The 27,069-nt window shown below is 43.5% G+C and overlaps 1 protein-coding gene across 10 annotated transcripts in view; it reads left to right on the top strand.

Annotated features, from left to right (window-relative positions):
• The window catches only part of CELSR1 (cadherin EGF LAG seven-pass G-type receptor 1), a 164,523-nt gene that overhangs the window by 84,595 nt on the left and 52,859 nt on the right, over nucleotides 1-27,069 (top strand). For all 10 annotated transcript variants that reach the window (XR_005700567.2, XM_040062565.2, XM_040062562.2 and 7 more), the window contains exons 3-5: nucleotides 4,779-5,001; nucleotides 9,418-9,533; nucleotides 12,151-12,239. Coding sequence is in view for 9 of the 10 variants with exons in the window: in XM_040062565.2 (XP_039918499.1) it covers nucleotides 4,779-5,001; nucleotides 9,418-9,533; nucleotides 12,151-12,239 (428 nt within the window). In the remaining variant the exon portion in view is untranslated. The remainder of the gene's footprint in view (nucleotides 1-4,778; nucleotides 5,002-9,417; nucleotides 9,534-12,150; nucleotides 12,240-27,069) is intronic.

Below are 27,069 nucleotides of genomic sequence, written 5' to 3'. Positions count from 1 at the left end.
CAGGGAAACTGAAGAAAAAAGAAAATCAGTGCAAATCTGCTGTTTCATGTAATTATATATTTAATGTACTGTTTCAGTTGAATACAATCAGAGAATAGTAAAAGATTTTGAGGACTAGTTCCTACTGGTGTATTGATGAAGCACATTGAAGTAAACTGATGTGAAGAGGAATACTGTATGTATTTGAATGCCATCATCTTGTTTCCAGCAAGCTTTCAACCATTTTACATTGTTGTTGTAAGGTCAAAGAACTCATCAGCAGAACCACAGTCAGATTTCTGCAAAGACCGGCTGAGTGATGCACAGGAGTGTGTTGCTTGAAACCCACAATGTTCAGCTTGCAAGGCATTTGCAGTTGCAAGATTATTGTCTCTGTTTTAAGACATCTTACTTTTATTTCTTTTCACTTTTTTTCATCGCCATTTATTATTTATTAGTTCTTTTAGAATTAGACTTCCATTACTTTATTTGAAATAGGTCGGAGGAAGACCAAATCTAGCCATCCTTTGTATTTGCCTGTTCTTGTTATTTTGCACCTGCTGTCCTCACTTACGTAACCTTAATAACAGAAACTTTATGATTAACATCTTTGTAGCATTAGTCCTAAAATCAAAGAGGATAGGTATGTATTAAAGATAGGATGTTCGTGAGTAGAATGCAGTGTCAAAAGCGACTATGACATTTTGATCTCAAGGTCTTTAAAACCAGGAAGCACTACATAAAGGGCTGCAGGAAAGCCACAAGACTCATAGCTTTAGGAGTCATCAATATTAATTGGAAGCTTATAAGGTCAGCTACTGTCATGTCCCAGTAAATAATTTTCTGGCAAGGGCAGAATTTTTTCAAAGCCCTGGAATCTGCTGGCAGATAACTGGCAGCCCGTGTTATCTGAGAGTGCATGCTTTAGCTTCAGCAGCTGGAGGGCCTGAGCTTCACATCCCCTGCTTGGATGTCACAGAGGTGTGATACGTAACTATTTTGTTCAGTGATTCCTAAAATGCAAGCCAGTGTGAAAAATGAAATTATATTAGTCAAGGAGATGCTGTGAGGAGCAAAGGAGAGTTTCACAGGCTGGGTGAGAGGCTGAACCATGCTACTGTCGCCAGCATCACAGACTGACCCCAGGGTGTGTGTCAGCTATTAGGGCTGTGCTTTTATCACCCCAGCCCCTCCAGACCCTCTCTGCACAGCAGCTCTCCCTCTTCTGTACTATTTTTTCCTACCAGACTGTAAGGCCACCCCTTCAGTGGCACGTCCCAGCCCTCCGACCTTCAGCTGCAAGCCAGCACACAGGCGCTTTTCATTCCCAAAGGCTGGCACATGCAGCTCCCTTCCTTTTCTGCTCCTCAAGTAGCTCTTCCCTTAGGGCCTTCTGACTCCAGCTCCAGCCAGCAACGAGCTCTTCCTTCAAGTCCATGCAGGCTTTGGTTCAAATTCTGAGGATGGTTTTTAGGCTGTGCCTCAGAACTCCTGCAGGACAGAGCTGTGGGACACTGGTGTGTCCAAGGGTAGGTGCTGTCCTTGATAGTGACAAACCCAAGGGTGACACGAAAGTGCCTTCTGTTGCCAGTCCTGATCAAAGCAGTGCTTCGAATTCTTGCTCAGATGGCTACTTCAAAAGGCAAAAAATGCTCTGTTTCTAAATAATTCCAGGCACTTCTGGAGAAAAGGGTAATTAAGGTTTTTAAGTGTAAAAAACAAAAGGTTTTTTGGTAACCTTTTTGCCTTGAAGCACAGTGACACCTTGGATTTACTGTAGAGATTTCAAAACCCCTATTTTAATATATTTTGATAAATACACATAAAATATGAAAATTTAACATCAAAGAATATGCATCAAATGCAGTTCTCATTTACATTACAGACTTAAGAGAATTCAGATTAATTTTAGTATCTGGGACATCAATGATCTACGGCTGAATGAATATAGGACAAAGAACCTTGAAGTGTATTCTTTTAATTTACTTCTTTACACATCATAATGAAAAGCAGTAGTAAACACAATACAATAGCACTTTTCTATAGGCTTTTCTCTTAAGTAGTTTTCTGCCTGTATAGGTATCTAAACAAATGGTCTATACATTCTTGTTATATCACAGAATTAATACAGAACCATTACTGACTTCCAGCTTAGGCTTTTATATTTCACCTCTGTATTGCCATGGCATTTCCACAGCATGCTGCAATGCTAGGAATCTCTCCTTTTAGCTCACCCTTTTCTCTCTGTGTATTCAAGCCTTCGTGTTATTTGCTTTTACAAAATACATCATTCTGTTCCCAGAAAGCCTTGAAGATTACATTCTTCTCCGAGTCAGAGAGTTATTTCACAAAATATCCTACTACTTTTTTTAAAGCAACAAACCTCTGTTTTGTCTTTCTGTAGGAATTTTGTTTTTCCATTTTTTTGAGAGTTTTGGTACACAAGATGCATGTATAAGGGCTGTGCTTATGCAGTGGATCATCAGCAGGTGCCTGCTGTAGTGTCCTCTTAAAACATCTGATGTGTGTGTGCACCATATCCAGTATACCAAGGAATGTCTTGGATGATATATACAATTTTTTCCAAAAGAAACACATTATAGAACATTTAAAAATACTAAGGAAAGTATATTCACAATAATCTTATCTGATATGTGGAAATGCTGATAAATGGAAACAGGAAAATATTTATCAAGTGATTTTCACAGCATTTCACTTAATATGGTAAAGTGAGAATAAGAGGAACATCAGTGCTGAAGGGGAAGAGCTCTAAGCACAAGCTGGAATCAAGGCTCTATGGGTTAATAGTTCAGAGTAGTGCACAGAGCAGGTCCATCCTCCAGAGCTGGCCTCACCTGGATGGGGTGTGCATCCAGGCCTGGCTCCTGATCATAGCAGTCATGTGTTTGCTCCTGCATTTTGCCAGCTTAAGCCATACCTGTCTGAAAGGCAAGTGATGTTGATGCAAGAAGAAAAAGGCAGCAAAGCTGGAGAGCCTAAACCACAAAGCTGCCCACCTCACCTTGTCTCAGAGATCATTGCCCTTGGGGCAGTGGCTAAACCAGCTGCAAACCATGGCAGTTTGCAGCCTGGCACAGAAAGGAGAGGCAGATGCAGGTCTGGGTGCAGCAGTACTGCTGGCTTCAGTCTGCCTCCCAGCGTGGGCAGCTTTGGCATGGGAACCTGCGGGAGCAGGGCTGTGGGGCAGCAAATGGAACTTTCCATTTAAATTTGCCTTTGTTAATGAGTCACTGCCCACAGCTCCTGCTGCTTTTACTTTCCTCCAGGAATGTGTTTTCGTGGTTTTAACTGTGCTTGAATCAATCACGGGACCACAGAATGGTCAGGGTCGGAAGGGGTCTCTGCTCCTCCAAACCCCTGCTAGAACAGGTTCACCTACCGCAATTTGTGCAGGTTCACATCCGCATGGGTTTCAGATACCTCCAGAGAAAGAGACTCCACGGCCTCTCTGGGCAGCCCATTCCAGTGCTCTGTCATCCTCAAAGGACAGAAGTTTTTCCTCATTCTCAGATGGAACTTCCTGCTTTTCAGTCTGTGCCTGTGGCCCCCTGACCTGTTGCTGAGCACCACTATAGAGAGCTTGTCCCAGTGTAATGGTATCAGCTGGTGGCGAGTGATCATGCAGACACTTAAGTGTTAGAAAAGTACTCCTTCAGCTGGCTGTATTGAGTAGTATTGCTCTGCATTTATTTGTCAGACACCATTACTGGGTTAAATTCAACTGTATATGCCACCTCCAGTTTCTCTGAACAGTTTTACATGTGGGATGTGAACCTGCTTTATACCATAGGAAGACACACGTCAAAACACTAATGTTAAGTCTTTAACTCACTCAGAGGGTTTGGCTTTCTGTACAGTGAATAATTCAGCAGCTGCTTTTGTCCCAACTGCAGCAGATTTTTTTAAAATTAATATCCTCTGTACATTACTTTTTTAAAATTGGGATTAATTCTCAGATTTTGGGCAAGCACAGGACAAAAACCCACGGCATATATACAAAGCAAGACACCACATTCTTTAGTATTGTATTTAACACGTCTTACTGCATGCTTTGGGGATGAATAAAGACAAAGTATTTAGAGGTGAAAGAGCTTTAGCAAGTGACACACAGAATCCATAACTTCTGTGGAGGGTTAAGGTGACCTGCTCCAAAGGGTTCAGAAAATTCAGGGTTCACACGTGCAGGATGCATGCGTGGGAAAAGATGGAAGCAATCCCTGTGTCATCTGTATCCTGCTTATTCTTTGCTATAGACATTTTGAGAACTTTGTTACGAGCTCAGCCATGTCCTGCTGCCACCATGGGCAGCAAAGCCAAATTCCATTCAAGACAAAGTGCAACCATTTATCTGTTTTACACAATTTCCAACTACAGTGAAACACTAAAACAATTTGCACGTAATTTGGTTGACAGGGAACGTGCAGGGTTTTTGCCTCCTCCTACCTAGATCTGTCTGTCACCAGCTCTGTATTTGTCACCAAGTTTGGAAGCAGCCAAGGAATCTGAAAGCCATAGGCCAGTGTTGTTGGATGTTTGCTCAGCAAAGAGCATTGCTTGGCAAATCCTATTTCTCACTTCCCTGAAAATTCAGACCTGACGAAGATGCAGCATCCTTACCCCCAGCAATCACAGGCTCGTACCTCAGTTGCTTAGGGGGATCAGGTGTAGAAGTTTGGAAGCAGCTAAACCTGTGGCAGAACCGCTTGGGTGGCTGAGTGTCACAGCTTGGTGCTGGGCTGAGGTGCCACCTTCCCTGATGTCTGCTTCTCCCGTTGCAGGAGAGTACTGTGAGGTGAACGCGCGCTCCGGCCGCTGTGCTCCGGGGGTGTGCAAGAACGGAGGAACCTGCGTCAACCTGCTCATCGGGGGCTTCAAGTGCGAGTGCCCCCCCGGCGAGTACGAGCGGCCGTACTGCGAGATGACCACCAGGAGCTTCCCCCCTCAGTCCTTCATCACCTTCAAGGGGCTGCGGCAGCGCTTCCACTTCACTGTCTCCCTCATGTAAGTGTCAGCGGGGTTCTGTGGGTGAAGGGTTCTGTGCCGATGGCTTCTCGCTTGAGCTTGGGACTGCAGTCACCTGCTGATCCCACCAAAGACATACCCCTGCAGGGATTTCTGACAGTGACTCCTGCAAGCAGAGCACAGGCATGTTATTTGAAAGCATCGGATTTTCTACCCTGGTGTGGATGTTTCTGAGTGCTGCCTCATGACCTTCCCTGTGGTAACACAGGGTGATGGAGCGGGGAGAAGGGACGCCAGGGCCGCTCTGGCCACCCATCAGCAGCCTTCAGCCACAGAAGTGCCAGGGTGGATTTTGGGTTTGACACTTTTACTAACTAGGCCTTTGGCTTCCTCCTGACCTTCAGCCCAACTTCAGAACCAATGCATTCATGTTCCTTCTTTGGGAGCACTCTTCCCATCTCCTGTTTCCCTACCTGTGAGAGGACCTGGGCGTGTCAGGCCATGGCTGAGCGCAGTCTGGTCCTTCTCAGGTTCTTACTTTCCAGTGTTTCCCAACCTTGGACTTGGGACAACCCCAACTGATCCAGCTCCTCACTTAGCTCCTTCTGGCCTTCACACCCAGGTCCTGCTTCTGGTCCCACCCCAGCTCCCAGGCACAAGCAGCCTTAGCCCCATCCTATCTGCCCCAACATCCCCATGTTGGGCAGTCTTCTGGGCTCTCACTTTTTCCTTGGGGGTGCTCATGTAGGCAAAGAGAAGCAATGATAGCAGCCACGGTCATGGGCAAGGGCTCTCCCTCACCTAGGAAAAACCCCTCTTCTAGAGAAGACTTCTTGGGTCAGACATAAGGCTTGCTTGGTGTGGAGCCAGAGCTCCAGGTGCATAGATGCCTCTTCTCTGGGAAGGGGTTGGCTTTGCAGCTTTCCCATGGTTTAGCTGGTCAGGATTGACTTTTGGCTTTCCCTCACAGCTGACTGTGAGTAAACAACACAAAATGTGTTAGTCCTGACCCCAAAGAGCAGAGCTGGGGATTTTTTGATAGGTACAACAGCAGCTGCAAAGGCAGACCTGTTTGTGTATCTGCGCAGAGAAAGTGCTCAGGGAGGTCAGACAGGTGTCAGGCTATGTCCTCTCCAGCACCCAGCCACTACCTGCTGCTTCACAGCTGTCAGGAACCAGGTCACTTTTGTACATCATGTTTCTCAGTACTGTCCTTTAGCTCAGTTTACTTTCCTGGGCTAAGATCCCAGAGAGACTTCCCATGTAATACTTCTGTTTATATAAGTAATGTCCCATGCCTGTAAATATTCAAGGCCAGGCTGGATGGGACTTGGAGGAACCTGGTCTAGTGGAAGCGTCCCTGCCCATAGCAGGGGGGTGGAACTAAATGGTCTTTATGGTCCCTTCCAACCCAAACCATTCTATCATTTTATGATTTCTACCATTTTATCTTTCATCTGCCTAAATCCTTCATCCTAAAGTCACAATTTTATGGAATCTTGAAATTTTGGTCAAATCAGAAAGCACAGTCGTGGTTTGCACACAAGCCAAGGCAAGGGAGAGTTGTTCCTGTGAGGATTGTTTTAGAGTGTCAGGTCTAAGTACACAGGAAAACTGAGGAGCTCTGTTGGATTTGTCAGACCCGCAGTGAGAGCAAACAAAGGTGTGATCTGGGCTGGCTGCCAGCATGAATTGCCTGCAGCACCCTTGACTTGTCCCCTCAGCCATGAGGTGTCATTTTTCAGGCTTTTGGAAAGAGAGCTTTGACGTTTAGGGTGCTTCAAGTTAAAATTACTCAAATGCCCTGTAGGGGTTATTGATAAATAGCAAAGTACTGTACAAAGGTAGTCCTTACACCAGGGTTTCTTCACCATCTTTAGAACCATGATGGCTTATTTAGTCTTGAGCTAAACACTACTTAGTCCACTCAGTGTGACTATAAGAATTCTAGGCCATTGGGAGGTTCATCCCACACTGTCTGGAATGGTGACACATTTAGCTTTTCATACCTGAAGTTCATCTTTTTTTTTTTACATTAGCTATTTCTTTGGCTTTTATTATCCTTCAGTGGAGGAGGAAAAAGTCATGTGAGGATCAGCAAGAATTAGCAGTTTGACTGCTTATGATGATGATTTGCCATTACGTATTTTGTGATTTGGGAGCATTCATAGAATCCCAGGGTGTCCAGCTTCCCTCAGCCTCAGGTGACTCATGACCCACTCCTAGCAAAGAGCAGAATATTTGCATTGTCCAGTCTCATAACTAAAATGTTTTTAGAAGTACTTAGGTTACTGACCATGCATGTCTTTCTGCTCCCAACATTATTTGTCATCCATGCTTAATTCCAACACTTACTACTCCTTCACTCCAAGAGACACTGTTAATGGAGAGGTTTTGTCATTATTTATGCAAAATTCTGTAAGAAAGAGAGTCTGTTGTTTACTGTGTCAGGAAATGAAACATATCCCTTCTGTCAAAAAACAGTATATTTTTCCCCCAGCTGGTGGGTGATAACCAGAAAAGTTCAAAAGCAGTAGTGTTTTTAATGAGTATAATACAAAAGTTGCTTTTGACTAGTGGCAAAGAATGGAACTGAGCACAGGTAGAGTAAAGAAATATACAAAATGGCTTAATAATGTAATAGTTTAATAAATAATGGTTTCATGCTTAAAATCATAGTAGGAAATTATAAGAATATGAGAAAATATATTCAAACAGAACTAAGCTTCCTTTTATTGCTAAATCTTCCTGCCCAGTGAAGAATCACCACTAGTATTATTCCCCTTTCCTTTGCTCGTATGTATTCTGGACAGATGTGATCAAAATATTTGGATGAAGCCATTATCCATGAAAAAATTGTCTTGGGAAATGTTTTGCAGGAACTGTATTCCTTTGGATGAAATGTTTGATGGTGAAAAGTGAAAACTAAATCCGTGTTTTGATAATATTGATATATTTCAATGGTATTGCTATAATTAATTTAGTTTGCTTTTTACTTGTATAATATTATACTATGATAAACAAAGCTAGAAATAAATATGTATATCAAAAATTATTAAAAGTAATCAAAACATTAATGTCTTGATGGACTGTAATGCATATTCTTTGACATTTGAATTTTACAGGAAATATCAAATTTTTGACCTCTCTATTTTGAACAAGAACAATTCATTATCTTTCAAAAACATTAAAAAATATGAATAAAATTTCCCATTTCCATGCAGCTCAAATTCTGAAAGGTCTCTACTCAGTGTGATCCACAACATACATATGTCTGACAAACTTCTGGTAAAAAATATTCTGTGTCTTTGAAATTTTTCTTTCAAATACCAACCCTGGTGTTCTAAAATACTGCTTCATTCCCATTCTGTGAAATGCAGGTTTTGTCTTGCTATTAGACATGATATTACAGGCACGAGAGTCACTTGTTGTGTCCTTGGAAGACAGTTTTCATTAGCGGTGTTCAGTATTTCATTCATTTGTAGGAAAAGTGGGTTAATTTAAATCAGGCATATTTCCTGAAGTTCAAGATACAAAATCAGACTAAATTGCCATTGGGAAATGCAAGAAATTCCCGTGGTTTCTCTGTTTTTCTCTCTTTATCTAATATTAATCTTTGTAAAAATGTTTATTTGAAAAGTTTTTTGTTTTTTTTTTTACATTTCTGAGTAGATGAAAGCTGTGTACAACTCTCTAGAGATAAGAGAATTCAATTAAAATTATAAAATACTCATAAGAATCAGAAATTCGAAAAAAATGTTCTGTGCTGACAAAAAAGGAAAAAAAAAAAAAAAAGGCTTTTTAAAAACTGGGGTTGCCCCTTTTCCTGCAAGGAAGATACATCCCGTATTAATAGCACAAGAAAAATAAAACCCAAATGCACCCATTGGTGCTGATCTAGTGAAATCATTTAAGTGTTTCTTTTCCTTCCTCCAATTTACCGACCTGTTGATTAACTGCCTCTGATTTTCTGCATGGCGTTATTAAAGTAACTCTTATCTTTCTTTCCCCTTACCTCCCCATCAGGCTTTTTTAATCACTTGATGACTGTCCTAGGAGCCTGTAGAACTTAGACAGCGAGCAGGCAACAAGGATCCCTGCTTTGATGGGAAAATGCTTTCTGGCTGTCAGACTGTTTGCGGAGTGTAGTGAGTGCTACTGTTTGGCAAGTGTCAGATACTGCTGTTGCATCTCGTGTCTGCCTAATTTTAGCCCTCGTGAGGGTCAGCAGATCTCTGCAGAGTAGATTTCTGTGATTTCCATCTGCTTGCCTTGTTTGTGAAAGAGTAGATTTATCCTGTGGCTGACTCCTCAGCTTTCCAATTTTCTGTCTGAAGATTGAGTCAAAGGCTCGTTTATCTGCTAAACACAATGCTGTCTTTCTTCTGGGTGACTTGACCATCAGCCTTTAATCCATAAGCTGTTAAGAACTAGCTCGATGTCTCTGTGTTCTAGGTTTGCAACCAGGGAGAGGAACGCTCTCCTCCTCTACAATGGGCGTTTCAACGAGAAGCACGACTTCATTGCCTTGGAGATCATTGAGGAGCAGATCCAGCTCACCTTCTCTGCAGGTGAGGTTTCACTTGAGTCCAGCGTTTCTGCTTGAAGTCAGGAGATCCTCTCAAGCCGTTTGGAAACGCACTTCAGTGATTTTATACGGCTATTTGCTGCCTCATTAATTTACTGGCTGACATTGCACAGTAAATAACTGATGCCGGGTGTACTCCAGATTGTAGCGGTTTGTGGTGATTACACTCACTGTTGTAGGCAGGAGCTTGTCAACATATCACTTATAAAAGCCAGAGTTTATGACTACTATAAAAGATTGGCACTAGCCTGAATGTTGGCCTCCAAGCCAATGTTTGCTTAAATGAGACTTCATTTTATCGTGCTGTGATAAATGTTGTGTGTTTATGCGTTTTTACACTACACCATCAGAGGAACCTAGGTGCATAAATGTTATCTAAAAAATCTATGCAAGCCAAAGGAAAACTTAAGCAGAAGTGAAACCTGCCTGCCATTCATTAGGGGTTGGGTAGGAGCAGTGCTGTCTCCAGAATGCATTTCTGCACTGGAGAAGCACGTCCTCTTGGAAGAAGCCATTAACAGCAATGAATTTAGGAGAACTGTATGCTCATTGCTACAGGAAACAACAAGTGGCAGCTTTGGCATTTGCTTGCTTTCTGCACTAGGACTAAGCCAGTGCTTTCTGCTGCTTGTAGGAGAAGAGAAAGAAGAGGGCTGACAAGCAAAGTTCAGGCATGACATAGGCCCAGAGGCAGATCTGTGCTTTCGGTGGCAAGGCTTTGGCGACTTTATGAAATCTCAGAAGTGTAGACAAACTCTGGTTGTCACAGATTTTTAGTATTTTTCTGTTGAGACTAAAACAAATATCTGGAAAGGGGTGTATCTGTAAGTCAAGTGGAGTTATGTGTAGGTCAAGTGAGATGTTTGTACCTCTGTATTGGGCATGTAATTCAGAAAATAATCCGGCTATTTTCCATTATCCATATTCAGGATAGACACGTGGGATCAAGCCAACTCATGTTTTATTTTTGTGGAGCATGAGACATTGCAAACAGTAAAGCCATAGAAGCAGAAGCATAGCCCACGTTGGTGTTGCACACTCATCAGAAGTGATGGCTGCTGCCCTCAGACCCCCTGGTAAATCCTGTGAGACCTCACTGATTTACCAGTGGTGCTTAAGTGCATATGTGGGCCCTTTGGGTTGAAGATATCCGGTTACATTTCCCCTTTATTACCTCAAAGTTCTTCGAATTAGATTTTAAGGCAGGTTTCTGAATGGATTAGTGTAAGGAAATAACAAGCTGCAGAGAGATGTGCTTTCTTCTGTAGCTCTGCTTCACCTGTCTAAACTTGAATCAAATTGCTTGGAAGGTACCCTGAGGATGAATGGGAAAAAAATAAATTCTGCTTGCACTTAGATGCATTTAAACGTGAAGGAACTCCTTTAAGATACATGAAACTAAATTTAGATTTGCACTGCTGCACCTGAGAGCAGGTCTGGTCCTGCATATTGCAAATGGTATTTTCTTTGGAAGGAGAATGGTTTATGTTTTATAGTTTTAAGTGGCTTTTAACGAACAGTACAAGTTTCGGACACCTGATCTCACTGTGTTACGTGTCGCAACAACTTTTTCAGAGAAAGCAGAGCAAAAGGATTGCAGAACAGTGATCTTCCTTTTGCAGATCCTTGATAGCTGAATAAAAAGCCCAGTTATTTGTATAGATAGTATCACTAAATTATAAAAACATCACAGCAGGATGTCATACATGCTGAGCTGAAATATGTATTGTTTAAATAACAGAAATATATGGGATGGGAGTTAAAGCAGAGTAGGAGACACAAGAATAATACTTGACTTAGGTATTTGTTGCTAATAGAGAGTTGAAAGCACGTTTTAAGCTCAACAATACTATGAGCTTTGTTATTTTACAGGGGGAGTTACTTTGTCTGGTTTATTATGTAGAATTTTCCAACTGTTTAAAAAAAAAAAAGAAAAAAAAAGTGAGCAATCCCTTCTCAGTGCCAGGCCTATTATGTACCTTCAACATGAATGTTTATTTTGCTGCTACCTCGAAACAGATATGCCTGGTTGCTGAGCTGTGTCTGCTGACTCAGTCCTGTCTTAAAAGCTTCAGCTTTCCAATTACAATGGCAAAGTCTTGCTTTCAAATTTAAATACTGAAAGGCTGCCAATAATTTCATTAATTACAGTAAAATTTCGCTGAGCCCAAGGTTACCATGGGTTTTATACTAGGGTACTTTTGGATTTTGCTTTCTCAGCTCTAACAGGGCTTTCTTCCCTAGAATATATCCCATCACAATACTCATCATACTAAAAAAACCTCAAAGGGTGCTTTTGGCAAAAACGCAGAAAAATTCATGTACATTTCTCTCTCAGCTGATCAGTTCAGCAACAGCTGTCTACCCAATGCATCTGCTACCATGCTTGGCAGAAGCATGATAAAAAACAACATATTTCACCCAACTGTGCCAGAAGCTGGTTTTTGTGCACCCATGAAACTGGGGATATTTATTGTCTTGCAGGACAACCCCAAATTCCTCCCTGATGAAGCAAGGTGGCTGCATCCTGTGCCCAGTGAGAGTCTCTGTGTTTCTTGCAGTGATGGTGACTTATTTTTCCCTTCTGCCCGTTTTTGCAGGGGAGACAACCACTACAGTGGCGCCGTTCATTGTGGGAGGGGTCAGTGACGGGCAGTGGCACTCTGTTCAGGTGCAGTACTACAATAAGGTAAGACTAATTGTCTTGGTGATAACCCCACTGTTTGTACAGCAGTAGAGGCGTGGCTCATCTAGCTCTGACCTGACAAACGCAGGTGACCTGAATTTCATTTGTTTAACCAGGCACGTTGGTACAGCTCTGCACAAATGGTACTGGTCTTGCTTACCTTGCCTGGGACAAAAATTCTCTCATAGGACTTGTGAGTTTTGACCCAGGAAAGCAAAACTAGATTTTTTACAGAAGTACTCCTAGGAAAACCTTCAGGTACTTGGAATTATGTTCATTTTCAGTTTTTTAAGCTGTTGCAAGTGTCAGTGTATCTAAACCAACTGATTCACTTGTATTTTGTTAAAAAATTGTGCTATGCAGGAGCCTTCAGTGTAATAACTACCAACCATTAGTGTAGAATTTTCTGAAACAAAGAAAATTCTTTTCTGTAGTTCTCTTTTCTTGTCAAATGACATGTTTAGCAAGCACTAGCATCTCTGGTTTGGAAATAATGGTCATTAAATGGTTCACACCTTTCAGTAATAAAGCACTGTCTTACTAAGTAATTATTTGTATGCTATATAAAAGGATACACAAGAGAAATGCAAAAGCTGTCACTGCATGCAGTCCTTGGCACTCAGAGGTGGACTCTGGGGTCCCTGTCCCTCACCTGCCCCCTTGGTCACTGCCACTTGGTAACAGGGTCAGTCTGACTGAACTTAAAGGATTGCAGGCTCTCTGTGCAGAGCAGCCATTTCATGATGAACCAGAAAGCAGGCTTTTGAGTGTCCAGTGTCACTGTTTACAGGTAGATGTCAGAGATCTTCTATACACCATAACAGAAATTAAAGTGTTCATTTAGTGACTAAGAAGCGTTGCTTATAAGTCTGACATGATAGCTTTTTGGGGGATCACATAAGGAAATAGAGAAGCATTGTTGGCTGTTAAAAAGGAAACAGGATACTTGTGTAGGAAGCTGAATGGAAGATGAAGGATTAATATGATCATCCCAGTGCTGCATCCTTTCATCACAGTTTGTGTGGCAGTTTGAATGGGAGGATTAAAATTTTATTTTGACTCCTAGATAGGATCTCCTAGCCTAAGGATATTTTATCAAGGTAATGAAAAGCTTTCTATTAGTATTCTATATTTTTTTTAAAAAAATTAAAACTTAATTAAGTTTTATGTTTAAAATACGTAATATATTCTCTGCTATCTGGAACCCAGAGAAACAGAAGTGAAACTTGGTGTGTTGCCATGCACACGTGTGGACACTGTGAAGCTCTTCCTCTGTTTCCATGTGTGCATATTTCTTAGAGGATTACTCTGGCAGAGTGAACAGCGCTTGCTGAGGCAGGGGAGGAACACTCCAGCTTTCAGGCTCCTGGGCACAGCTGCAGGGAGAGCTGCTGGACCAGCTCACTGAAGTGCCAGTGAGCAGATAAGGGGCCCGAGCAGCAGAGGAACACTCTTTAAAAGGCAAGGAGATCTGACACAGATGTTAAAAATAAACCCAACTCATTTTAAGGGCTTGCTGTGGTTCAGGCAGACTGGTAGGTGAGCCATGTGAGCAGCTGGTGTTCTCTCATTGTTAACATGCATGTCCTGTCATCATTTTCTTCTTCCGCCCCAGCTTTTTGAAGTGAAATGAGCCAGTCTCCACTGAACAGCACAAAATTCAGGGCAGAGAGGGGGAGCAGAGAGAAACACCAGGAAACACTGCTGACTTCACTACCTTTGCCACTTGCATGACATGAAAGTGATGAAAAGCAGGGTCACTGTGTGGAGAGCAGCGCTGTGCCCTTTGCTGTCCGTGTGAGAGACTGAGGTCATCACCTTCCCCTTAGCAGCATTTATTGCAGGATGGTAAAATCCGGGCTGGGTTCGAGTAAACGGCACAAGTAGGATATGCTCACCAGTACTTATTCAGCGTGCTCTCAGGACTTCCCAGCACATCTGAGAATTGCACCAGCTCTGCAGCAGTGAAAGAGGGAGTGGGTGCTGCAGGGCAGTGTCAGCTGGAGGCAGCTCTGCCCACCGGGCTGCCCCTGCACCCTGCCCCAGGGTTAAGCCTTCACCTCAGCTGGTATTTGTTGGTACAACAGTTTCTTGGCTACTTCATGTTTTAACAAAGCTGGAAGTAAAGTTCCTGTGAGGAGGATGAAAAGACAGAGATAATTTAGGGATTTGAGTGGTGCCAAGATAAATGGGATGCTGTGTCTAAACTTGACACAGTTGAGATGTTTGAATAACATAGTACCAAAATTCAAGAGTTTCCTTAAATTATGCACACATGTTAGTTTGCAGGTACTGCATCCTTCCATACTTTCCAAAATCCTCTTGCAGTGTCAGTTCGTCATCCCAAGGCTACACAGCCCCTTTGTTCTGCTCAGACACTGCTCAACCTTTCTGAGCCTGCAGAGCTCCCCTGAGCTGTCTCCCTCTTCCCTGTCTCCTGCTCATGTTTGATCCTCAGGCCCTTCTGGACTCTCCTTCCTCCTGTCTGCCTCTGTCTTTTCCTGGCCACGGGGCCACGGGGGCTATCTAGACCAGCATCCCTTTGACGCTCCTCACCCCTTTTTCCATTCTGCTGTTTGCCTGGCAAGCTTCTGGTCCTTGCTCCTTTTTAGACATCTCTTAGCAATGTTGTCTGTGGGAAATGCATAATCATCATTGCAGATATCCATAGAGATCAAATTCATTTGTCTTTTCTTGCATTGAAAAACTTCAGCAGCAGTTATTTTCTTAATAGACAGATCCTGGTGATGTGCAAAATCACCCTGCACAAAGTCAGTTTGCTAATAACGATAATGAAACAAGCAAGTGTAAAAGCGACTCCTGTAAATGATTTTCTGTACTTAGGTCAAAAGTGATGTGCTTGGTAATATTTAGCATTCGTGTTGTTGAAAAATGATGGTTTAGAATTAACTGCATTTCATTAAGGTCTCCTGCCACTTGGGGCCAAAGACTGGAGCCTCATCAATAAAAGAGAAGCCCAGAGCTGCCTTGCTCCACTGTGTTTGCAGAAAGGCATCAAACCAGTTCTCTCTTAGTTCAAGTATTTGATTCTTTCTTACCAATTCTACCATGTGCCAGCACTGTAAAACATTGCAGTAAGGAAACAGATTGCATCAGAAGAAGGGAAGTAGTGTTATTTCATTTACCATGTAGAGATGGAAATGGATGCTCCCTGCATTGGAGGAAACCAGCTGACATACTTGGTTTCAGTAGAAGTGCCTGAGGGAAGCACATGTGCTGGCTCTGTATTGAATTTCTGGAAGGGAAGACACCAAGGCAGAGAAGTTAGAAGTTATAAAACAGCAGAAGCGAACTAGGAATGTTTTATAACCATTATCTAGTTTCAGTTATATATTAGAAATTTTTCAGCAAAGTATCAGTTTACCTGTTACTTAGTACTATAGGTGTTTGCTGATCGTGGGGAAAGGCCACTTGCTGACTCTGATAGCGCAAACACATTATTTAGTGGGGTCCTGATCTTGCAGCCATTAAAATCAATGGGAGGTATTGGATTAAAGGTAACCCATGGGTGGCCTGCTTTCTCAAGAGCTATATATATTGATAAGAAATTTAGAAGAAATGGAATTTTAAAAATTATTTTGGAAGGAGAGGGAAGATTTCAGCCTGGTAAATAAAACCGATTAAAAATTAGTACAAACAGCCTGCTGCTTGTCCCAGGATAGTTTGTGTAAGGGGCAGCAGCAGTGTCAGCTGCTCTATTTGCCTCGGTACTATACTTCCTTTCCAGGTGATGAGAATATAGTCAGCCTCTGATGGAGTTTGGTCCTCAGCCTTTGGCTCTCCTGAGCCTGCCAGCATGAGTGACAGTGACCAGGCTTAGCCATGCTGATACCTGTGTGGAATAGGAGCAAACCCATGTTTGATGGCTATGATGCTCAATAGCAATGATGTCACGTGAACTGTCTGGCATTCATTGCACATACAGGATCATGTATGATTGTAGGTAGTACTTGGAACAGCAGATTTTACTGAACTTAGTAGTGAGTGGTGTTTTTAATTAAGTGCAAAGTTCAAGCCACTCTCACAAACTTCTGATAGAAACACAGTTTTGTTCCGAATTTGAGATATACCATCAAACTTATGTTAATGTTTTACCTGACTCATTACCTCAGGGTAGAATTCATCACTTGGCACAACATGAAAATATTTTGAGTATGGACATGTTCCTTTAATTATAGAGGGCACGTACCTGTATATATTTGTATTTATATGTTCTGTATATTGTGTGTTACTTACACATATATGGCATCCAAGTTGCTTAAGGATTTTACTTTTCTGTAGGCAGAAGGTCCTTCTGCATCTCTTCAAGAGAGCACAGAATAATTTTACCTCAATGACAGAAAACCTGAGAAAAGCATATAGAAACAAGCTATCAGTGAGTGTCTGATGTGCAGTGCTGTAATTCTGGGGGAGAGGATGAACAAAGCCCTGAATGACTCACTGAATGACTCACAAAAGTAACAACTTGTGTGTGCTGTTAGGCAGTGTCTGTGGTGGGATCCACTTCCATGGTCAGGAGGTGTAAAATGATGGCTGCCTAGGAGAGTGTCTCCATTGTACTGATCTCCTGAGCCTACAGTCTCCTAGGATGAGCTATTCAGGACAAATATTACTCTTTTTCCATAGCTGGGATGAGGTTTCTTCTCATATCTGATAATCATCAGTAAGCTGCTGTTCTTTCTCTCCCGCCCTGAGTGTCTTAGACTGAGACATGCCATGGTTTTTGTTTCAGATACTTGGCTGTCTTGGGAGTAGCCCACCCCTTCAGAGTGATTAGAGTTAGTAGGGACCTGCTGATTCTCATCCCCCTGTGCTTCCCACCCGGCAGAACCCAGATCTGCACTTAGCCTGAAGACAACTGCCAGAGAAAACAGGCAAATTCTTCAGTTAGAGATAAACTTGAAAGAAGTGAGGGCTGCTTGGGCTTGATCTTTGGTGTGTTGCGAATTCAAAGAACAGGAGGTGCATTTCTCTCAATCAGACTCACATATGAATTCAGAAATTTCCTGTCTGTGGTAAGTGATGAGTTAACTGGCCTTTATCTGTGGCAAAAGTTAACTCTTGAGTTAACTGGCCTTCATCTGGGGCAAGCTGCAACTTGAATATCACTGAAAACTGAGTTTATACTGTAGAGATTTAGCTCTCAGCCCACTCATGCACTAGTATTTGCCAGTACCTTCCCATCTTGTGGAGGTTTTATCCCTCATCCACTGGCTGAGAGTTGTTTACAGGTGCAGAACACCCTGTGTTTCAGTGCCAAGTCCTGCACTGGATTTTGTTTTCCATACCTGGGGTGGGTACCGCAGCTCTCCCCTTGTGCTTGCTCAGCAGGTGAGCGAGTGGGCGGGAAGGAGCTCCCTCCCTCACCCGAGGGCTCCTTGGCCAAAGCTCATCCTGGAGGGTTGTTTTACCATGCCTGTACAGCTGTGCTGTAGCACCAGCAGAGCTTATTTTTTGAAGTCTGCATGCACAAATCCTCCCTACTGCGGATCTCTAGTAGTGCCCACAGACTGGCTGTTGATGCCGGGGTAGCCTCTAGGCAAAACCCACCACCCCCATATCTGGGACACCTCAGTGAGCCCCGTTTGTTCATGCCATGGCTCTCCAGCACTGTTGGACAGAGTTTGTGTGCCTTGCTGTCATCCTGATGAAGCTAAGGGCAGCTGAGGGTCTTGAGGATGGTGTGACTGTGGGACGGCTGCCTGCTTAGGTTGACTTGGAAGGAAGCTGTTCACAACAGAGAAACAGATTCTATCTGCACTTGCTAGCATGGGCTGTGTTTTGTATTGGTGCTGAAAGCAGTGTTGATGATGCAGGGACATTTGAGTTGCTGCTGAGACGGGCTTACACAGAGTCAAGGTCTTTTCTACTCCTCAGACTGCCCCGCCAGTGAGGAGGCTGGCTGTGCACAAGGAGCTGGGAGGGGACAGCCAGGGCAGCTGACCAGAGGGGTATCTCATGCCATATGATTGAAGGGAAGAAGAAGGAGTGGGGGAGATGCTCACAGTAATGACATTTGTCTTCCCAAGTCACCATTACATGTGATGGAGCCCTGCTTTCCTGAGGATGGCTCAATATCTTCCTGCCCATGGGAAGTGGTGAATGAATTCCTTGTTTTGCTTTGCATGTATGCACAGCCTTTGCTTTACCTATTAAACTGTCTTTATCTCAACCCACAAATTTTCTCACTTTTATCCTTCTGATTCTCTCCCTCAACCTTTTGTGGGGAAAGAGCGAGCAGCGAGGTAAAGACTTTCTATAATTCCTCTTTAAGAAGGAAAGACCTTGAGATAAAAAATGCAACGTTTACCTGGCAAGCTTGGATTTGTAAAGGGAAAGGTATTGGGTTTGGAGTTTGCTGAGTTTTTGCATTTCTGGGGAGCTGAGGATGCATCCCCCCATTTTCTAAATTAAGGATAAAAATCAGCCAGTTGCAAAGTACAGTCCTGTATAACCCCTGTATTTCTTATGCTCTTGCATGTGTTATGTCTGCCACTTGTTGGCAGAATTACCTTCAGGATTATCTTTACAGCAAATCTCTGACATTCATCACTGCCTTTGTTTTACTAGAGCCTCTGTTTTGATTCTGGGAGTTTGTGTCACACAACTGCCTAACAGTGGCCAGAGGCAGAGCACTGCTGAACAATTTGAGGATGCATATGCAAAGTTTTTCTTTTAAAAATTCGGGTCCACCCCTGTTCTCCTGTTCTCCCACCTGGGAGACAGCTGAGACCAAGTTCCATGCAGCCACCCATCACCAAGAGGGGGGTGACACTGTCATACCCCAAAAATCAAGATCTACAGGACTGTGCATTGTAGTCATGGGCAACTGAAGCTTGGTGGCCACTTGCAATCCCTGCCATGGGCAAGCAGGATGTGCCTTTTAATCTAAGGGCATAAGCACAAGTGGCGGGGGCAGTCACAAGCAGTGGGAGTGGTGCAGGTCTGTGGTGGAGAGGTGAATGTAGCAATTTGTTTTGAATAGAATGAGTGCAGCAACCTCTCACTGTGGGCTGCAGAGGCAAGCACAGACCCTGCTGCCTCTGGCAAACGTGGTGCCTTTGGAGCTGACAGATAGGTTATCTCATTTCCTTCTGAAAACACAGACCTTTTCTGATGATGGCAAATTTGCCTGTTATGGAAATATATTCCATATCCAGAACTGGCAATGATTTTGCCAGTTTGCCTTGGGGGAAAAAAAAAAAAAAGGCAGAGTGCCTTTCACTACAACATTGTCGTGAAACTCAGACTGTGACGATTGTGCTAAAAGACAAGGATGGTGCTGGTTACTGATTTCTTTCCTGTAAAGGGAACCAATCCTTGTTAGAAGTTCTGGGTTCTCAGGACTCTGTTGCCCCAGGACCAACAGGCAGCATCACGCACAGGCTTCCCTGTGCCACCCCACTCCCACCTCCTGCGAGCATTCCAGCACAAACACCTTGTTTGCCCAGCTCTTGGTCTCCCTGCTGAGCCTGCCAAGGAGGCTGCCAGCGCTGCGGGTGATTTATGAGGCAGGCACATGCCTGCAGCTGAATAGGGTTTGCCAGCTCCTTGGAGAAAAGCCACATAGCTGCCACCAGCTAGGCATAACTTAGTCATTGGACCCTGGGTGAAAGACACTGCCCTCACAGTATCCAGGACACCACCCAGTATCATTTGTTTCTTAATCTGAATGGTCAAGAAAAGTGGTTGGCAATTAAATTCTTAGATAGGTATTTGGTATTACCCTTTGTGCTGGGGATCACCTCTTGCACCAGAGCAGGATTGCCCAGCTGAGTGCCGAGTTTTGTAACTTGCTTGGAAAAGACAGACCCCAACAGAAGTCAAATAACCGGAAAAACGATTAGCAATAACGATTTCTTACGACTTATGCAAATGTCTATCACTGGTGACAACTGAGCAAATGTAACTGTGATCTGAGGGAGAATTTTTGAAGTTAATCCTCGTGGTGGCTTCCAGACTAATTTGTTAAGGGATTGAGGGAGATTTTCTAAATAAACAATGCAGTTGTTGAAGATTATGGTAATGCCACTGTTGATCGAATGTGGGCACTGCCAGAATTTGGATTTTGCTGGCTCAGATTGACTTGCTGTGTTTACAGCATTTGTGATTGACACAGACCTGCTCCAACGTTGCTTGACATTGTCTGATAAAGAAAAATGCAGAACAGTAATTGCCATGTCAAGCAAACCGTGGAGGTGAGGAGGTACTGGAAATACTGAAAATTTTATTCAGTTAGGAGCAACCTACTCCTCTGGGATATTTTTCTAGAAAGAAACAGAATTTTGTGGCATTTCAAAACCTAAATTCATAATACTTCTCAGAAATGCCAGTATATCTTTTAAAGGCTCTCTTAAGCATGCAAGGCAGTGTTACAATGTAATGATTCCTCTTAAAAGAAACCATGTGTTCTTACTTAAGAGTTAACCATATTTCTTCCAATTTTATAATTTCTTTATCACCCATCTCATTGTGAATTGTTTAATAGCAGACTGTACAGCAGGGTCTAGAGGTCAGTGGTGTTACAGCAAGGAGGAGGTGGTGGATGGTGCGAACTTCCAGCAGAGCAGGGATGGTGCACCTCACCAGATCATCAAATTGTGCTGGATGCCTTTCCTTCTACAGCATTTTCATGGGATCAAAAGTTCTGCCATGGCTTATGCACAGGGGAGCTTGCAGGACACAAAACCACAGGGAGCATAACCACAGTCATTTCTTTAGCTCAAGGTTTTGAGGATTTAGCTGTACTCACCCATGTAACTGGGGGGCCTGTTCTTCACAGAGAAAGTTACCAGGGTTTCTTCAGCTTTACAAGAAAAAAAGCATTTCAGGTGTAAAAGTCACTTTCTTTTCTAGCCACAACCAAAATTTTTAAGCAGCATCCTGAGAGACATTCAAGTTTAATTTATTTCTCAGCTCAAGAGGGTAAGGAAATTTGACTGGAATACCAAGACGGCTAGCCAGAAGCAGGTTATGACAGTTTTTTCACAACTTTCTTACAAGAACAGAAGTCTGCTGTAATCAGCAGATTATTGTGCCTTTTGGTGGGTAGGCTTGTTATATTGGTGAAAGATGTGGTAGGTAGTGCTGGAGGCTCACGTACAATATGAGAGTATGAGGAATTTGTAGCTATGCATTTGTATTACGTGTCTGTACAATGTATTTTTGGTGCTACTGGGTATGACCATTTTAAAAAATGCTAGCAATTAAAATTACAAGCAGCTAGAGGAAGGAAAGAAATTAGATTTTTCATTACTGAATGCATTCTACATTTTACGTTTAAAGTTCAGAATGTTGTTCTAGTCAAACACGTCTTCATGTCTGAATGCAAAAGATGTCATTTCCCACATGCTCAGAACTCAATTTTTAAAAAGCCATTAGAAAAGTTAATCTCAGAATAAATAGTTCAATTTATGAGTAATTTCCTGGCTTTCTGGCTCATGATTCAGACACTCACATCCTTGCTGAGGTCAGATTCATCCTCTTCCACCAAAATCCAGAGGATCATCAATTAAAGTACTCCTCTAGGTAAGACCATAGATTTGCTATATAGAAACTGAAGCTTGACAGATTCTGATTAGAGTTAATATACCTGCCCACAGTTCTGATGTTCTTGCTGTCCCTTGAAAGCTTTAAATCAAGTCGGTATTTCCCTTCCTAAAGGAACATTTTTACTTGGGTGCAAATGATATTATTGAGCAGGACTCACTGGGTTATGTTCCATGGTTGTATAAAGTAAAAGACTGATTAGATGAGAACATGAGTCTCATAGATTCAGAAAATGTGACAGAATCCTGGGAAAACCTGTCTTGAGTTCCAGCCTGCAGTATTGCAGGTGGAAAGCTTAGAGAGAACAGAAATGTTGCTGCTCATTTGCCCTGTCCTTACACACTTTCACAGCATCTACCACTCCCTCAGTGGGACTTTGGTCTGGCCTATGGCAACCATTTACATTCCTAACATCTACTGCAAAGCATAGGAGGGCTGCCTGGCTAATATTTACTTTTTCTTGCTCTGGCTGGTTGTGGAGCCCTTGCAGGTGCTAGTGGGTGTAAAGGGGTGGGGAGTGGGCAGCTGATCTGCCCTTGCGAACAGAGATATGTGAGCCTGGACTTTAAAAGCCCCTCCCTGCAGTTCCACCGATATTTATTCATGTGGATTTCAATTAGTGATTGTTTTTGTTGGTGTTTTGTTTGCCTTTTTTTTTTTTTTTTTTTTTTCTTTCCCCTGGTAGAGGGTAAGTGTGAAGTGATTGATATCTGGGAAAGGAAATCAGGATTTGGCTGTGGAGCGACATTCCATTGTCTTGACACAAAATAACAAATAACTCACCTCTAAATCTGTGTCTCGGGAAATTAAAGTGTAAAGCAGTGAAAGTCATTCGGGGGTCATTGAGATGTGAAGTGTGACCTGCTCCCCGGCACTGAGCAGCTCAGCTCTCAGTGACAGCTTTGAGAAATCTCTGGCGACTGGGGAAGGGAGGGAAAGCACATACCCAGAGCCTGGTTTGTTCTCTTCCGTGCCTGCTTTTGGAACTATTGCTCTCACAGAGTTTGCAACACCACCTGAACACACTGGTTGTTGTGGTGGTGATTTTATGTGCAAACACAAACAGTAACTTTTCAGAAAGCATCTGCACAGTAAGGGACCGTGTCTTGGCAAAACCAGCCTGAGTGCCTCCTCTTTTGGAAGCCTCATCCTTGTCAAGGCTGTTCAGTTCTTACTCTTCTCACATCACCCGGGTTCTAAAGGCTTAACTTGTGTGCCCATCTCGGGGGTGCACCCCACACCTGAAATGGGTATCAGCTGTGTGGCTTTTCCTCCTGCTGTGGGGCTCTCAGGTCATCCTGGGGAACCGGGCACCCAGCGATGCTCAAGCCATTCAAACCTCTGCACTGCAAAAATCCAAAGACATTTAGTGGCACTTCCCAAAACGGTGGATTTCAGCTCCTCCTGAAGGCTAAGGAGGTGTAAGGGACCTTCATGAGACCTGGCAGAATCTGAATGGTCCTTGGCTCACCCTAAGGCCCTGGGGACAGTGCTTGAAGGTGGTGCTGTGCAGCCCAGCCTGGCAAGGCCTTGCTCAAAGCCAGCGGAGTCATTGGAATGGCACCTCAGGAATTTGGTGCGAGTCCTTTGAAGTGCACTGTTATCTCCATTAAATCACGTAGTAAATTACGGTAGCTCACTGATTTGCGGTAACTTTTCAGGTATTTTGTATGTCTGTGTAGTGAGAGGAAGCAGAAGAAATCTCTGTGTGCCAGGAGACCTTCACAAAGATCCAGCCGTGGGGGCAGGGAGGGAGCCCATAGAAAAGCATGGGATTCCTGGATTTTATAGGCTGAAATGGGACTCCATTACCCACACTAAGCAGCAGTTTGCTTGGCAAGGTGTCACCAGGGATTTGTCCAGGAAGGAGCTGGTTGCTGTGCATGTGTGTCACAGGTATTTCTTGGACTCTGAGAGAAGCAACATTGACATCCTGGATGCAAAAATATGTCATAGAACATATGAGAGAAGGATTTGCTGAACTGGGAGAGGACAGCAGGGGAAGGAGAATGAGGGTTCTCTTCCAGCATCAAAGCATGTGTTCTTCTTTCCCAGTTCTCCAGGGGTGCTGGAAACATCCTTGTTGGTGAAAAGAGAGGGAGACAGCAAAATAGGCAGGGAAAGAGTTCAGAGGGCAGGATCAGGGAGAAGGGACGTCAGCCACAGGGGCAGATCAGAGCAAGGAGAGGGCTGCAGAGGAAGGACGAGGTCACCCGCAGCAGCAGAGCTCTGTGCTGAGAGCTGTCTCCCACCTGGAAAACTGAATGTTGTCTTGAGGGGAGAGAGAATGGTCTCTTGACAGCCAAAACAGGTCTGTCTTGCTGTGTCACTGATTGAGCATCAAAGACCTGAGAAGCACCTGGGAATACACATTTGAGGATAAAATTTCCATTTGCAAGCAGGGAAAACTCATCTTCCTATCATTGCTATAGCAGCCCTTGCCAAAATTAGTCAAAACTAAGAATATACCCTTTGCAGTAGCTGGATGATATTTGTGAAGATGCTGTAGAGGCAAGGAGAATATCTGGATGTCATGCCGTGTAAACATGGCTTTTCACAGCCCTGCTGTGCCATTGCCACGAGTTGTGACAGGAGGGGCTGCTCCTCATCTCTGCCCCAGCACTGGAAGAGCAGTGGCAATTCTGGCAGTGCCGTTCACTAGTGCCAGGTCTCATAGCTGTGCTGAAAGCCTCCTGCTTTGAATATCAAAGTTTAGCCTCTAGATGCAGCTCTAAAGGAGATAACAAATCAGGCCAGTAAAACTCGCTTGACTTTGTGGGCCAGCTCAGATCCTGACGATTGGTGTTGCAGGGTGTTTCTCTAGGAAAAGGAACTGGTCTGGTGGCTTTTCAGGATTTGCATTTTTCACTCACTGATGGGAAGCTCTTTGGTTTTCCTTTTCACTGTCACAGGCTCTCCTGTTTCTGTACAGACTTGAGCCAAATTTGTATAAAGAAATGCCATTAAAATATTCAGCGAATAAAGGGGATACATACATCAAAGAAGTAAGGGGGTTATGTGAAATGACTTGTCTTGCCTTTCCCTGGTGACTAATCAGGATCTGTTCTTCACACCGCCTATTTTAAAGGTGTTCTGGAAACTGTAAGGAGAAACTCTAGAAACCAAAGGTTAACGTTAGTGGTTTCTGTAATCTGGCCTAATTTGGAGCTTCCCGATTGATCAGAGCGGTCTGCAAGTCCATGCTAAGCTCCTCTGGCATTTCCTAGCCTCTCCCCCTAGGACTGTAAGCAGTGTGCTTTCCCTGTTTCTTTTTTCCTGTTTATTTATTTATTTTCCTTGTGGGTAGGGGGGCTGGGCTCATGCAGCTTGTCCGGGGGGACCGGCACCGCCGTGGGCCCTTAATGAGCTTTCTGAGCAGCGAAGCAGCGCAGCGCGGCCTGGGAATGGCCGGGGCTCCTCCCGTCCCCTCACCGGGCCGCGCCGCGGAGGCCGCCGGGTTAACGAAGCGGCGGGGCCGCTGGCGGGCGGCCTAATGAGCGCCAGGGAACCGGGCAGGGGCGGCCAGCAGCAGCCTCCAGCGGGACCCGGGGCCAGCTGCTCCCATTTCCCCCATTAGTCCCGTAGCTGGAAGCGTTAAAAAGCGAAGAGCCCCAAAAGGTATAAGGCGTTTTCCACCCAGTGCTTTTGGGGCTGGTGGGGTTTCAACCAGCACATTAACAATGATGAGGAGAGTATTAAAAAAAAACCAAAAAACCTAGGAAACAGGTTGTTTTTAACCTTTAACCACTTCAAATAGCCAATAAATCATTAGCTACTAATTAACAAAAACAGAAGGGTAACTTACTGTCTGGTAAGCAAACTCTTGGAATCACTGAAAGGCTGGCACTGACTTCAGGATGGCTTTTCTTCTTACACATTTGCACTTATTGAAAAGACAGACGAGCCAAGCTCTGAATATTAAGCTATGCCATGCAAAACATTTTGCTAAAAGACAGACTTTCTAAAGTAATTATATATTTTAATGTGTACAGTGAGCTGAGCAAATGCAGAATTTACAATATGCAACATCTGAGCCCCAAGAAAATAGGTCTCCTCCTGGTGCCAAGTGTAACGAGGTAGGTTGTGTCTCATCTGCAAGCAGTACTGATTTGCATTTTCTATGTCTTGGCCATTCTTACAGTCTGCTGCTGAATCATCTCCTCAGCTCCTTCAAAAGACTGAATGGAGTGGCTAAGGCAGGCGGGAGACCTCCCAGCTGAGTTTTGGGCCGGAGAGCACAGCTTTCAGTCTGAGCTCAGGGAATATCTGATATGTTCTCTGGTGACTGACCAAAACCACTCTCCCTCTTCCTATCTGTGAGAAAAGTCGAGTGGCAAGTTTTTTATCTAAGAATGGAAGTTGGAAAAAAGTTTTCTGGTGGAGGAAATGTGTGTGAGACCTCTGGAACAGGCTATTATCTTGCAGATTGACTAATAAAAGGGTGAGATTCAGGAATCTGAGTGTCACCACTGCTGCTGATTTACTAAACAAACATTTGAACTTTGTAGTATTACTATTACACGTACAAACACCATCTAGACTGGTTTAATTTAAAATAAGACTGCCAAAGATTGGGCTACTTGCTTAAACCTCTCCAACGATTTTGCATCCTGATGTGGAAACAGTAGGACATATGATCTAAAATACAGGGGTTAAGTGTTTAGGACAAGGGCTCCCATTGTCCGTTGATCTGTATGTCTTTTCCATTCACTGTGCATCGTTACACCAGCTGTGTCTTTAATAACTAACTGTGTGGACTCTCACAGTTTAAATATTTACTTTAACATAATAGAGAATCCAAATGAAACTGAGATACATGAGGATATTCACGTCTGATGTTCTAAGTGGAATCAGAGTGGGTTTGTGCAGTAGATTTGCAAACTATAAGCAGATGTGTTTTGATGACTTCTCTCCTCTGTCTGGTCTCCACTTAGAAAACACAAGTTCACAGATTAAGCTTCTCAGGGTTTTCACATGGGAGGAGCTACATGTCTTTCTTGCTGTTGAATTTATGGGTAGAAGTCCAAGCATTGATCCATAACTGAGTTTCACAAAAATCAGATTTGGCATCATTAGTAAAATACCTGCAGAGTGGTGTTCTGTTATTGCAACCTGAGAAAGTCAGTACAGGTGGCCAAAGGGAGTTCCACACCCCACTCAAGAAGGTTGCTTCTCCAGGTAACTGCTGAAGACAGTAGAGAAGTCTCACTGTTATCTCTGCTATGGTCAGAAAGGGGGCTGCAATTTACAAAAGACTAGGAGA

The sequence above is a fragment of the Hirundo rustica genome, chromosome 4, assembly GCF_015227805.2.
Source record: "Hirundo rustica isolate bHirRus1 chromosome 4, bHirRus1.pri.v3, whole genome shotgun sequence".
Taxonomy (NCBI): Eukaryota; Metazoa; Chordata; class Aves; order Passeriformes; family Hirundinidae; genus Hirundo; species Hirundo rustica.
The sequence above is the reverse complement of the archived record's forward strand: the minus strand, read 5'-3'. Positions and strand labels throughout refer to the sequence as shown.